Source organism: Gopherus evgoodei, chromosome 1, assembly GCF_007399415.2.
Source record: "Gopherus evgoodei ecotype Sinaloan lineage chromosome 1, rGopEvg1_v1.p, whole genome shotgun sequence".
Classification (NCBI taxonomy): domain Eukaryota; kingdom Metazoa; phylum Chordata; order Testudines; family Testudinidae; genus Gopherus; species Gopherus evgoodei.
Window position 1 is genome coordinate 357,841,516 of NC_044322.1, and position 14,985 is coordinate 357,856,500.

Genomic DNA, 14,985 nt, shown 5'->3' on the forward strand with positions numbered 1-14,985 from the left:
CCTGTGTGGAACTGCGATGACATACAGTGGTTGTTCGGTGTAGCACAGCATGCACTGATTTGTGGGCATCCCAGAAAATGTACAAGCATTTGGCATCTTTCATTGGATGAGATAGACCCCTACATGCTTGAGCAGTAGCTAAAGGCACCACCTTGTCCAGCACTAAAAAGGAGCCATCTCAGCAGTGAAAACACAGCATCGGTTTTGCACCTGCCTCATTACGCAGGAGAGGGGCTAAAAATAACTTCTCCAGTTTAAACTGCAAGGGGAATAACCCTAGTCTTCGAGGCTGGAAGGGATCATTACAATCATCTAGTGTGACCTTCTGCACAGAAAAACCTCCTCAGGGACTCCTGCATCAAGCCCATAAGTTCTCTGTTAGACACTCAGCCAGTCTTAAAACACTTCAAGTGATGGACAAACCTTAGATCAGCTTAAATGAGTAATTAGGGGCTCAGATACTATGGTGGCGAGCACAGCTAATGTAATGCCTGAACAGAGGGGGGAAACAGCCTTAGGATCTTGGCTACATTCTATCCCCACTCACTACTCTCTGGTTTTGTTTGCCTGTATTTTGTTTTCAGCTGTTCAGGTCTTTCCATCCCATGGAAATGGTGCACATCAGCCGAGCTGGACGATCCCGACGTAAAAGGATAAATGGACACAAGTCAGATATTAGGAATGGCAATATACAAAAACCTGTAGGAGAACACTTCAACCTCCCTGGACACACAATAGCAAATTTAAAGGTAGCCATACTGCAGCAAAAAACTTCAGGACCAGACTTCAAAGAGAAACTGCTGAACTTTAGTTCATTTGCAAATTTGATACCATCAGCTCAGGATTAAACAAAGACTGGTCAGCTCACGTTCCAAACTTTGACTGGTACAGGTTTCCCTCCTGTAGGACCTGATCCAACTCCTACTCAGTTCAACAGGAGAGTTTCCATTGACCACAATGGGAATTGACTAGGGCTCTTAAAAAGAATGCAGCCAACAGGATCCCTCGCAATGGCTCACCCAATACCCCTTCTGCTCGATGCCAGAAGCAGAGAAGGGAAGCGTAATCCCGGTTATGACCCAAGGCTCATACTCAGACATGGGTGGAAGGAGGACATTTCAGACGCTTCCAGAGCTGCCTCAAAAACCTCCAGATTTTCATGATGCCAGATCTGTGGGTGCTGTAGGTATATCTGATCTTATAGGGATATGGCACATAAGCATGGACACGTATCACCACCATAGACAGACAGGCTGGGGTGTGGGGAGGAGGAGGGAGGGACACACCTGCTACACACCTGCTACAAAACAGCCAACTTGAACCTCACTACTGTCTGGGGAGGGGGGGTGTCTGGTGGGGGAAAGGGGAAATGACATTAGATTTGTACGCATCTTATTGGATGCCAGTATTTTTCTCTGATGGCAAAAGGAAACCTGGGGTAAGACCTCTGGCTGGTCTATATCTCCTGCCCACAGGCAGCTCTCTGCACCCATGCTGAAAACTACATCGACATCTTGCCAGAAAACCCATGTCTAAAAAGGCTGGGCAGGCACTCTGCTGCCAGGGGAGGATACTGGAGCCAGCTTCCCTGCCCTGTCACTGAAGGAAGAAAGGGCTTATTGCTCTGCTCCAAGCTTTCAGGTATCACCATCTTCCTCTTGTTGGAACTTCCTTACCGGAGCAGACGTGCATCCTGCAGTGACTAATGCCTTCGTAATGGAGGATTGTGCAATAACATGGCCACAGGGGGAACATCGGACTAACCCAGGGCACTTAGCAGCTGGCTTATGTCCTGACTCTTAAAAGTTGATCTACCTTAGAGATACATCCTGGCAGCTAGAAGGCCATGTTACAAAGCTCTGGCCCTCTTCTTAAGAGAGAGGTTGTGACTTTCCTCCCATCTCCCTCTGCAACAACAAGAAAAAAAGGCAGGAAGGCTCCTACTGGGCCCTAAACCCTGCAGAGAAGATCATGGAGCCCTGTGCCACTGATCATCATTATCCTGCAAAACCAGAATATAATCCCCTGCTTCCCGCAGGAGACAGTGTTGATATTCCACTGCTGTGACACGCAAGTTTGACTTGGCACATAAAATTTGCAAAAAGTCCAAATAAACCCCGTCAAAGTGAGAGACAAAAAGTCAGCAATGTTGTGGCATGCTTTCTTTTAACTGTAGTCCGGCAAAGCTCTGCAACCTCATAGGGTGATGGAGGGCACAGATCAGCATTCATGTCCGGCTCACCGGCAGTACCCAACCCGGGCCAGGGAAGCTAATGATCCAACCAGTGGACTAGATTCGGTGATGAATCCTGGTCATGTGCCACCTGAGGCACATGCTGAGTGTCAGGGATTGACACTTATGTTGCCCGTATGCTAAGAGGAAGAAGGGGTTGGTTGGGAGGAGTTTTGGTTGTTTTTCTGCAGTGACGCAACCAACCTGCAGCAGTTTCTCCCTCACAGGGTTGGGTTTCTCGAGGACTGTGCATGCCAGGCTTAAATATGTGCGTGGAAGTAGGTTTCTTGTAAAACACAATCAAGGTGTGTACTCTTTCACTGTTCCAGTACAGGAGATTGCAAGACTGGCTGATCCTTGGGCCAAGGTCCCTTTTTATAGAGGCCTCTCTGTGATCAAAGCCGCCCCCCCACCCCCAGCAACCTGATTGTCATAGAGTTCAGTCCCCATTTAGGCACCTGAACGAAAAGCCCAGATTAACACAAGTGCTCAAGCCCCATCATTCTCCACGGGAGCCGCTGGGTGCTGAGCACTTTTGAATGTCTGGCCTCCAGTCTCTGCCCCATTGGTCTTTGCTCCCTGCAGGCTCATGTGTTTCTCATATGTCTGTTACAAGTGATTCCGTCCTTCACCTGACACTACACAGACAAATCTGAAATTGGCTGTCCAATCCAGCCGCAAAGATCTAAACCAGGACAGACTGCTCCGAGTCTCAGAAAGGAACAGAAGCACATTCCTAGGCTGGGATCACGTTCTGTATTAACAAGCCTGCACACACCCTGATCACCCTGACACTCAGAACCAGTTCTCTTCTCCCCACGTTACTCATTCCCGCGGGATTACCATCATCTTTCCTCAGGCCTCCCCTGGTCCTCCCCACACATGTTCGGACTCAGTATTTACTGCAGTTTTTCAGGCCTCTCCTCTCTTGCCAGCAGTTGTCCTGCCCTGTCTCACTCTTACCACACTATGTCATCATCTCTGTTCAATGCGACTCCTGTCAAACAGCCCAGCTGTGCGGAGCTGGTGGAGTGAGAAAGAGACCAGCTGCTTAGAAGGCTGGGGAGGAAAGAGATCACAGCAGGGATAGGATGGAGGCTCATAAACTTTAAATCCTAGGCCCCAGCACTGCTGCCTTTTCACACCCTGGATCACCTCTGGATTTAAAGGAAGTGTGCGAGCCAGCAAAGTGGCAGGATTCTCACGGCCAGGACAAGAGAAGGAGAACTACAGAGAGCTTCTCAGCTGGTTCAGTTCTTCACCCGGTCCACTTTCTTGATAAGATTCAGACGACCCATGCCTGCCGATAGTGGGAGGCAGAGTCAGGGCCGGCTCTAGCCATTTCGCCACCCCAAGCACGGCGGCACTCTGCGGGGGGTGCTCTGCAGCTCGCTGGTCGCATGGCTCCGGTGGACCTCCTGCAGGCGTCCCTGGTCCCGCAGCTCTGGTGGAGCATCCGCAGGCACACCTGCGGGAGGTCCACCGGAGCCGTGGGACCGGCGGACCCTCCGCAGGGATGCCTGCAGGAGGTCCACCAGAGCTGCCTGCCGCCCTCCCGGCAACCGGCAGAGCACCCCCCGCGGCATGCCGCCCCAAGCACACGCTTGGCGCGCTGGGGCCTGGAGCCAGCCCTGGGCAGAGTGAGGGCAGCCGGCTTCAGCAGTGTTACTGAGCATGCTCAGTACAAGCCACACAGCAAATCTGGGGGGGCACATGACCCCACATGCCCTCACCACATCGCCCCTGGAGCCAGAGCTGGCATATTGTTCACCGCAGAATCTAGAGGGTGAAAAAACCTACAAGATCATCCAGCCTGTCCTCCCACCAAAACAGCTTGTTTCACACAGTCCATTGTATGGTGCATTGTCCAGCCTAGTTTTAAATGTCCAGAGCTGTGAGAGTGACCCCAGCTTTCACTGGGAGGCTGTTTTACATTCTAATAGATCTGTCTCAGGCCATGTCTACATCTAAAATTTTGCAGCGCTGGTTGTTACAGCTGTATTAGTACAGCTGTATAGGGCCAGCGCTGCAGAGTGGCCACACTTACAGCAACCAGCGCTGCAAGTGGTGTTAGATGTGGCCACACTGCAGCGCTGTTGGGCGGCTTCAAGGGGGGTTCCGGGACGAGAGAGCAAACCGGGAAAGGAAACCAGCTTCGCCGCGGTTTGCTCTCTCGGTCCCGGAGCCACCCAGCAAACCGCAGGGAAGGAGACCTGCTTGCTCGGGGTTCCGGGACCGAGAGAGCAAACCGGGAACGCCGCGGTTTGCTCTCTCGGTCCCGGAGCCAGCCAGCAAACCGCAGGGAAGGAGACCTGCTTGCTCGGGGTTCCGGGACCGAGAGAGCAAACCGGGAACGCCGCGGTTTGCTCTCTCGGTCCCGGAGCCAGCCAGCAAACCGCAGGGAAGGAGACCTGCTTGCTCGGGGTTCCGGGACCGAGAGAGCAAACCGGGAAAGGAAACCAGCTTCGCCGCGGTTTGCTCTCTCGGTCCCGGAACCCCGAGCAAGCAGGTCTCCTTCCCTGCGGTTTGCTGGGTGGCTCCGGGAATGCGAGAGCAAACCGCGGCGAAGCTGGTCTCCTTTCCCGGTTTGCTCTCTCGGTCCCGGAACCCCGAGCAAGCAGGTCTCCTTCCCTGCGGTTTGCTGGGTGGCTCCGGGACCGAGAGAGCAAACCGGGAAAGGAAACCAGCTTGATTACCAGAGGCTTCCTCCTTCCACGGAGGTCAAGAAAAGCGCTGGTAACTGTCTACATTGGATTACCAGCGCTGGATCACCAGCGCTGGATCCTCTACACCCGAGACAAAACGGGAGTACGGCCAGCGCTGCAAACAGGGAGTTGCAGCGCTGGTGGTGCCCTGCAGACGTGTACACCTTCAAAGTTGCAGCGCTGTAACCCCCTCACCAGCGCTGCAACTTTCTGATGTAGACAAGCCCTCACTTTCAGGAAGTCCCATCTCTTCCCCTCCGCCTCCCTCCCTCCCGCCCTCACACACACCCACCCACCATCCAGTCTGAAACTCCCCTCTCTGAATTTCATCCCTTAATTCCTACTTATGCCCCTTAAACAGTCCCTTCTCTGAGCAATGCTGCAGGGTTAGATACTACTCATGCTTGAAGGGACTATTTCACCCAGGGCTATCACTCAATCAAACTTTATATATTCAACTCAACCTTTCCTTATCAGTCAACCCCTCCAACCCTCTAGATCGTTTTGGGTGAACTCTGCACGCCGATCTAACCAGCACACTGTTTTGGCCCAGCAGGAATACCAGAAAAGAGCCTTCTCCTCTCAGAGAAGCTTATGCCACAAGTGTTTTGATGTACTAATCCTTTAAATGAGCATGTGCAGTATTCATAGCCACAGGCTAATCCTACTTCCTTGAAACCACGAGCCCAATTCTTCTCTCACACCAGTTTCACCCCACTTCACTGATGTTACTCCTGATGTACACCAGTTTAAGTGAAAGGGGAACGTGGTCCCTTATTTTTAAAAGGTGACCGGTAACTGGAAAGACGAAGCCATTGTGGGGTTATATGCCCCGCTGCGGCTGCTCAGAGAGGGGCAGTACACAATGTTCATTTGAAATGTACTGGGGTTTTCTTCCTTTTGGTTTCCCACAGATGTCCTGTCGGATTCCCATTCTGCATCCAGGCACGCACCATGCTGGGATGTCACCGCTGTCACAGAGCCTTGCTGGCACACGGAACCAACATGTGTGTACATGGGAAGGAATTACTAACAATAATATCTAGCTTTTATATAACCCTCTTCATTGCTAGATCTCAAAGCACTTTGCAAAAGAAGTCAGTAGTCATTATCCCCGTTTTATGATGGGGAAACCGAGGCACCGGGCAGTGAAGTGACTTGCCCAAGGTTGCTCAGCAGGCCACTGGCACAGCCAGAAATTGAACACAGGTCTCCAGAGTTCCAGCCTGCTTCCCTTAAAGTAAAGGCACTGCATCGCAGCAGCTCGAGGAGGATGAGAATCTATCCTGCAGCACTCACCACTCCTACACTTATCTGCAGGTGGCTCACTAGACAGCTGGCAAGAGCCTTTGTCCCCTGTAAACTGCGTACGTTGCCCTGTAGCACTTTCACCCCACACTGGCCTGTGGCGCTTTGGGCCAAGTGGACAAGACTGACCTCAGTCAATCACTGAAGTGGAACCTCACAGAAATGAGAGATGGATTCAACCCTATAATAAATCCATGACCACCTAGGAATTCCAGGCTGCCATGTTATGACAATTTCACTGGGGCTTCTAGAATAGAACTCAGCTCCTCAGGCTCCAAAAGCCCAATCCCCTACATCTGCAGTTAGAAGAGAATCTCTGTTAGCAGTCTAGGTCCTTTGACACATAGTTGAGCAGTTCCAGTTCTATCCAGCAGAGAGCAACACACACACTAGCCAGGTCCTCTCAGCCTAAGTGGCCAAAGTCCATCCCACAACAACGCAGGACTGGTCTCTACCGTGTATTTTTCCATTGCTTTGTCCAGCCTGTACCATTTTCAAATGACTCCTTCACCCATTTCAGTGGGAGAAGTACTTCAACACTCCAACAGCAGTTATGTGAATCAAGGCGACCAATGCAGTGAAAAATGTGCCTTTCAAATAACCGAAAAATAAATCCCAGGTCCTTGTTCCAAGCCAATTAAACCCGTGATCGGTTTATGTACCTATTATTAGCCGACGGGGTGCGTGTGACTAACACACACCGCACCTACACGCACCATAGCCCCGGGCAAGGAGGACTCTCAAATCCGAACCCAAGCAAACAGGAAGCCAACCAGCTTCTCAAAGCCCCAGTGATAATAAACAGCCCTCTAAGCACAACGCGGAAACCACCAGGCACCCAGCGCAGCAGCAGACCGGCCCCCGACTCCCAGATCAGCGGCACCCTCTGTCCCCGCAGCCCCGGCCTTGAGCTGGGAATGGGGTCACCCCCAAACCCACCGTCCTCCTCTTTGCCATTCAACCCTCCTGCAGCCCAGCCGCTGTCCCCAGGCCCGGAGAGGGGCAGCCACGCCTCGCCTGCCAACCCACCCCGGGGTGCAGCAGCGCCCTTACCTCTCCGGAAGGGCATGATGAGCCGCGGCAGGAGGGCTCGCTTGGAGCCGGACGCCTGGGTTCCGCAGCTTCCTCCGGCAGGCGAGGCTTGTCTGTCTGTCTCAGAAGGAAACTGACATGCTGGGTCAATTCCCGGCGCACAGCGGCGTCTCTCGAGCGAGGCAGGAACTGTGACAAAGGAGGAAGTTAAGAGCTGGCTGCACTTTCGGGACTGGGAGCCTTAATCCGCCTCTCCTCGCAGCCCGCTTGACGCAGGGGCACAGCGCCGAGCTACCAGGGGGGCAGAGCTCGCGGCTGGGTTTGGGGCGGCTCTGGGCTGCGGTAGGGGGTTGGGGTGCAGGAGGAGGTCAGAGCTCTGGGCTGGGGGTGCAGGCTCTGGGGTGGGGCCGGGGTTGAGGGGTTTGGGGTGCAGGAGGTTGCTCTGGGTTTGGGGGGGGCTCTGGGCTGCGGCAGGGGGTTGGGCTGCAGGAGGGGGTCAGAGCTCTGGGGTGGGGCCGGGGATGAAGGGTTTGGAGTGCAGGAGGGGGCTCTGTGTTTGGAGGGGCTCGGGGCTGGGGCAGGGGATTGGGGCATGGGCTTACCTCCGGCAGCTCCTGGTCAGGGCGCAGCCGGGGTGCAGAGACAGGGTTCCTGCCTGTCCGGGCACCGCGCACTGCGCTGCACCCTGGAAGCGGCCAGCAGCAGGTCCAGCTCCTAGGCGGAGGTTTGCAAGTGGCTCCACGTGGCTCTCACCCGCAGGCACCATTCCCCCACACCCAGCTCCCGGCCAAACCCAGGGCGCTCGGGCTGCGGAGCTCCGGAGGGCAGGGACGGGTGTGGGCAGGTGCTGAGCTTGCAGCAGCACCGGGGACAATTGCACGGGACGGGGGTGCAGGGTGGGCATGTTTCCAAGGCGGCGCTGGGACAGGCGATATTTACCAGGGGCGGCTCTAGAGATTTCGCTGCCCCAAGCACGGCGGCAAGGCGCGGGGGCCGCCCCCCCCCCAGGCATGCCGCCCCAAGCAGCGCTTGGCCTGCTGGGGCCTGGAGCTGCCCCGATATTTACAATGAAACAGGCGGGGGAGCACGAAGGGAGGCGGTGGAAGAGCCACTAGAGAGGGGATAGAACCAGTCTTCTCCTTATTTAATATTTTCCTGGCTTCAGCAGAGGTGGGTTTAGGTTGATTGATTTACCCTGGGCACAAAGGACAGTGGGGCCCCCTGCTCCCCAGGGGCTGAAGAACTGGGGAAGTCAGGAGCCATGTGCCCCACTTTTAAAGGAGAGAGGGCCGTGCCTGCTGCCCACTCTTTAACATGCCTTAGGCCAGCACCAGCCTCTTCCCAGTGGGGGCCTTAGTCCTTCCCTCTCAGCACAGGGCCTCACCTCCTGCTTCTCCTCGACCTCTTCCCCCCAAGGCCCCACCCGCTGGAGCCAGGCCAGAAGCTGGAGCCAGGCAGCAGTAAGAGCCACCCAGCCTGGGTCCCTATGGGAGCCCTGGACACTCCACCTGCCCTGGGTGATGCGCCCTGGGGGAAGGGGACACAGTCCAGGGGCTGTTCCGACACTGCGCTGCACCCCAGAAGTGGCCAGCAGGTCTGGCTTCTAGATGGGCAGGGGGCACGTGCTCCGCATGCTGCCTGTGCCCCAAGCACTGGCTCCACAATCCCATTGGCCGGGATCTGGGGGTGGGAGGACGGTGCCTGCGAGCAAGAGCCACGTGGAGCCACTTGCATGCCTCCGCCTAGGAGTCGGACCTGCTGCTGGCCACTTCCAGGGTGCAGTGCAGTGCGCGGTGCCTGGACAGGCAGGAAGCCTGCCTCTGCACCCCGGCTGCGCCGCTGACCATTACCCGCCGGAGGTAAGCCCATGCCCCAGCCCTGATCCCCCCCAACCTGGAGCCCCTTGCTGCACCCCAAACCCCTCATCCCTGGCCCCACTCCAGAGCCTGCACCCCCAGCCCAGAGCTCTGACCCCCTCCTGCACCCCACCCCCTTGCCACAGCCCAGAGCCCCTCCCACATGCTGAAGCCCTTACCCCTGCACCCTAACCTTCTGCCCCAGCCCTGAGCCCCTCCCACACCCCAAACCCCTCACCCCCAACTCTGTTGGGTTACGGGCATCAACAATGTTCTTCAACTGGGTTGCCAAAAAGAAAAGTTTGAAAACCACTGATGTACATAACACATAATAGGAGCCAAGAACTCCATATTCTAATCCTGATTTGCTGTGGGGCACTGCAGTGGATGGGGCTCAGCACAGATGCCAGGGTGGGTCCTCCTGGGCGGTGATCATTACACGATCAGGGCCCAAGTCAGTAATGAGCCAATAACTGAGCATGGTGCTAGGAAGCAGTATGTTGTTGTTGTTACAAGTGTCATGGCAGTTTTGGAGAGGGTGTATCAACCCCAGTGCTCAAATTCCCAATCTGAATGCTTCCATCCTGCCTAAATTTCCTCTGTGGGTTCAGCTGGTTACATACTGCTTACCTTCCAGCCCTAAAGTTTGCAACATTTCTGCATGCTGTGAAGACAGCAACCCAGCCCAACTCAAAGAGGAAGAGTTGCAAAGCATTTGGGGATGCTTTGGGATGAAGATTATTTATTTGACCTAGACTGGGGTTTTCCATGAGCTAGGAGCCTGAGTCCACTTTCTCCATAACTGGACCCAGAGGGGAAAGGATATTATTCATGGCTGTAGACCTGCATCTCTATTTTAAATTCCCTTTATCAGGGATTTTCATCATACCCCATCCATTGAAAGATTGGGAGTAGTTTTATTGTTCTTTCTCCCTCCCCCTTCCCCAACATCTTCACATGTGTTTAATTCACTCTGAGCCAGATTCTGAGTAGCACCTCATTCCACAGTTAGCCCAGTTTCCATCAGGGAGGCCACTCACGAAATAAGGTGCTACCAGTGGGATGAAGGGTATCTAAATCCAGCTCTCTGTGTATACATGCACCAGGAAGAGTGAATGTGAACAATTAATTTCTCACAGCATATTCTCATCATAGGCCAACAGAATTTAATAGAGACATGTAAAGAGAAACCGTTACCCATGGACCTCTCCAGGCCAACTGGCAAGGGGGATACAAGAATATCCTGATGCGAGTATGTACGTTCTGGCTCACCAAAGAATTTCATGTGAGGTCTTAAATGAAAGTTAGGGTCACACTGATCATTAACATCATTGGGAAATGTACATACTGATAATATATAAGGAGTTATTTATCTATATTGAAAATACTTTCTTAGATTCTCTGTCACCGCAGAGGTGGATAATTGTAAGTGTAGGATTGGAAGGGACCTCGATAGGTCACTAGTCCAGTCCCTTGCACTGAAGGGAATAAGTACTATCTAGACCATCCCTGACAGGTGTTTGTCTAACCTGCTCTTAAAAACCTCCAGTGATGGTGATTCCAGAACCTTCCGAGGTAATTTAACCGCTTAATTACCCTGAAAGGAAGTTTTTCCCAATGTTTTAGCTAAATCTCCTTTGCTGCAATTTAAGCCCATTACTTCTTGTTCTATCTTCAGTGGATAAGGAAATCACCTCCCCTTTTTAACAACCTTTATGTACTTGAAGACTTATGTCTCACCTCGGTCTTCTCTTCTCCAGACTAAACAAACCCAGTGTTTTCAATCTTTCCTCACAGGTCGTATTTTCTAGCCCTTCGATCATTTTTGTTCCTCTCCTCTGAACCTTCTCCAATTTGTCCATGTCTTTCCTGAAGTATGGTGCCCAGAACCGACCACAATACTCCAGTTGAGGCCTTATAAGTGTTGAGTAGAATGGAAGAATTATTTCTCATGTCTTGCTTACAACACTGGCTAATACACCCCAGAATGATTTATAGATTCATAGACTCTAGGACTGGAAGGGACCTCGAGAGGTCATCGAGTCCAGTCCCCTGCCCTCATGGCAGGACCAAATACTGTCTAGACCATCCCTGATAGACATTTATCTAACCTACTCTTAAATATGTCCAGAGATGGAGATTCCACAACCTCCCTAGACAATTTATTCCAGTGTTTAACTACCCTGACAGTTAGGAACTTTTTCCTAATGTCCAACCTTAATCTCCCTTGCTGTTTGGTTTTTTTGCAATGCTATTGCAGTGTTGATGTATTTAGTTTGCGATCCACTATAATCCCTAGATCCTTTTATGCAGTAATTTCATTTCCCATTTTGTATTTGTGCAATTGATTATTCCTTCCTATGTGGAATACTTTGCATTTGTCTTTATTGAATTTCATTCTATTTATTTCAGACCATTTCCCCTGTTTTTCAAGATCATTTTGAATTCCAATCCTTTCCTCCAAAGTGCTTGCAACCCCTCCCAGCTTGCTGTCTTCTGCAAATTTTATAATTGTACTCTCTGTGATGCCAGCAGACAAGTGCCAGCTCATGCCAAAGTCCCCATATGTCAATTGAACACTGACAAATATGTAGCTGGAATCAGTCTGGTTTACCTGTGTGTTAGTATTGTTACAATGGTATCAGAATTATAAGAATGTGTTTAGACTTTATTGAATGCTTATGAGTTGCTGGATGCATTAATCTCACTTATAACATCTCTATCCCATATTGCAAGGTAATAGTTGAGTGGTCATATTTCAGCCTCAAGGACTGTGTAAATCACCAGACAGGAGAGTGGCATTAACCAGCATGAAGTGCTGATCTCCAGCAGCACCAGGAAAGGTCCATTGATACACACTTGACTATTGTGGGATGTTAAAGAGGACAAAAGACATTGGTTGTTCGGCCCTCTGCCCCCATAAAGATGAGTCATGGGAAATGGATTCCTCTCATCAGCTGAGTTTGCAGCTCAGAGCACATAGCAGGAGGGGGATAAAAACCCAAAATAGAAGAAACAGGATCTTATGCTGCTTGCACTCTGGGGAGGGGGGCAAGGTTTACTAGGCATAAGCATGAGATTCCCAGCTGCTTAGCCTGGGTTAGCCCTAAAGAGCATATGAACTTACTTGTTATAGACATTTCTATTACCTTTTGAAAACTAAGATTGTACCTCATTTGTGCATATATGTTTACCTGCTTTAACTCAGTAAATAACTCTCATTTCCTTTTCCTATTTAATAAATCTTTAGATACTTTATTGTAGACTTGGCTACAAGCATTGCCTTTGTGTGAGATCTAAGGTGCAACTGTAAATCAAAGTCTGAAACTCACTTCCCTCTTTAGCTCAGCTGAGCCCAGCTTTGTTAATCTTCCAGGCAGACTGTAAAACCCACTTTTCCCCCAGGCATTGAGGTTGATGTGCTGTAGCAGAGTCATTACATTTTGATCACTTAGCTGGCTTGGGGAATAGAAACATCTTCATTTTTTATGTATTGAATACTGTTGTTTTAATCCATGGAAAGTACCTAGGGTGTAAGATGGGAACTAAAAAGTTTAAATAGGTAAATAAAGGAGTTGGGGAGAGCTGACCCATAGCTTTGGATTTCTTGATCATTGTGCTTTGAATCTCACCCACAGTAAAGCTACAACACTGAGGAGCAAAGAAAGCAGATGTGTTTGTACTGAAGAAAATAATACTGTTCATCAATCAATCATAAACAGCTCTACAACAGAGGTCAGACCCATTAGCCCCATTTTACAGATGGGGAAAATGAGAAACAGAAGTGACTTGACCAAGCCCACCCAGAAGGCCAATAGTAGAGTCAAAATTAGACCACAGAGCTCCTAAGTCACAGCCCATCGTGCTGTCCACTAGGCTATCCCGCATCATGAGTAAAAGAATGGCCATGCTGGGTCAGACCAATGGCCCTTCTAGCCCAGTGTCCTGTCTTCTGACCATGACTGGTGTCAGATGTTTCAGAGGGTGTCACGGAGTCACCGGGTGATGCTCTGGAACTGCTCCCCACCAAGCCAGTCAGGACTTTGGGGAGCCTCCTCTCCCTTGGAGCAGACTTGTTCAGGGCAAGAAGCTCACACAACGTCACCTCCTGGGTCTCTCCTTGGAGCATTCAGCATCCTCTGCCCCTCCGTGCGCTTCCCACAGTGAGTCCACCCCAGCCGGGTCCTGGGGAAGCCACCGGGTTCTGCACCCCCACTTTGCAGTCAGACGTGACTCTCAGCCAGCCAGTAACACAGATGTTTATTCGATGACAGGAACAGGGTCTAAAACAGAGCTTGTAGATACAGCGAACCGGACCCCTCGGCTGGGTCCATTCTGGGGGGCAGTGAGCCAGACCCCCAGGTCTGCCCTCCACCCTTGACCCCAGCCAGCTCCAGACTAACAGCCCCTCCTCTCTCCTCAGCCCCTTTCCTGGGCCAGGAGGTCACCTGATCCCTTTGTCTCCAACACCTTCAGCTGGCACCTTTGCAGGGGAGGGGCCCAGGCCATCAGTTGCTAGGAGACAGAGTGTCAGGCATTTAGGTGCACTGGCCCTTTGCTCTGCCAGATACTTAAGAACTGCCATGGGGACACTGAGGCACCAACACAGTACTCAGAGAAAACATTAAGAACTTTCCCAGTTCGTCACAGAGGGAATGAACAGAAGAGGGCAATTATCAAGTGATCCATCCTATCATCCAGGCTCAGCTTCTGGCAGTCAGAGGTTCAGGAACTCCGAGAGCATGGGATTGCAACCCTGACCATCTTAGCTAATAGCCACTGATACACCTATTCTCCATTAATTTATCCTGGTATCACACCCTCCAATTACCAGTATTCTTTGGTTCCTTTGGCTTTCACCCTCTCTAAGTTTCTATTTCAGTCGTCCAATCTTTGTACCCATTATTTGTTCTCCTTATCCACGTAAAACCTTGCTCACTTGTTTAGAAGGGCTGTTAGCATTTTAACCCCTGCATGATAAAAGATGCAAGAGATGAACTCCTCTGAGCATCACCCACATTCTAATTGTGAGACACTCTCACTTGACATGGAGTTGGTAAGAAAATAAGATCAGGATTAGCTTAGGTATGCTAATGCGCAGGGCCGGCTTTAGGAAGTGCGGGGCCCTATTCAAACACTTTCAGCGGGGCCCTGGCAGGGATGACTTAAAAAGAAAAAAGTGTAAAAAAAAGCCTTCCATTTCTTCCACGTATTATTCACTTTCCATAACTATATAAATAATAAAATTGTATATTATGTACATTGCATCATATATGCTGTTGATTAGTTATTAATGACTGCCATTTCATGTGTGTAGGTCCACACCACTCCCTGGAGGTGTGCACATGTGTGGGGCCCCCACTGCTTCCTGCCCCCCTCATTGAAGCAGGTGTGCAGGTTACTGGCCTGGGAACTGCAGGGCAGCAGTGGACATGGGGCTGGTTCGAGGCATGGCAGGGGCTGACTGGAGGTAGGGTCTGGCTGCAGGCAGGGCAAAGGGTGTGAGGCTGGCTGGAGACAGGGGAGTGTGGGGCGGCCTGGCTTCAGGCAGGGCCACAGGGGAGTGCAGCAGGGGTTGGCAGGGCTGGAGACAGGAGTATGGGACTGGCTGGCTTCAGGTAGGGGGAGTGCAGCAGGGGTTGGCTGGAGACAGGGCAGGGCGGGCAGTGCAGGGCTGGTGCAGGCAGGGGTGTGTGGCAGGGGTTGGCTGGAGACAGGGCAGGGGGGTTGGTAGGGGCTGGCTGTGGGCAGGGGGTGCAGAGCTGGCTGCAGGGGGCGGGGCTGGTGCGGGCAGGGCAGGGGGTGAGGCAGAGGCAGCTGGAGCCGCGGCCCTTTAAATAGCCCCCAAGCC

The 14,985-nt window shown here is 51.9% G+C and overlaps 1 protein-coding gene across 1 annotated transcript in view; it reads right to left on the bottom strand.

Moving 5' to 3' along the window:
* PFKFB3 (6-phosphofructo-2-kinase/fructose-2,6-biphosphatase 3) overlaps positions 1-8,237 on the bottom strand; it is a 79,841-nt gene extending 71,604 nt beyond the window's left edge. The window contains exons 1-2 of the mRNA XM_030573191.1: positions 8,218-8,237; positions 7,300-7,467 (exon numbers count right to left, since the gene is read on the bottom strand). Of these exons, the coding sequence (XP_030429051.1) occupies positions 7,300-7,315 (16 nt within the window). The 5' untranslated portion in view covers positions 7,316-7,467; positions 8,218-8,237. The remainder of the gene's footprint in view (positions 1-7,299; positions 7,468-8,217) is intronic.
* Positions 8,238-14,985: the final 6,748 nt, after the last annotated feature.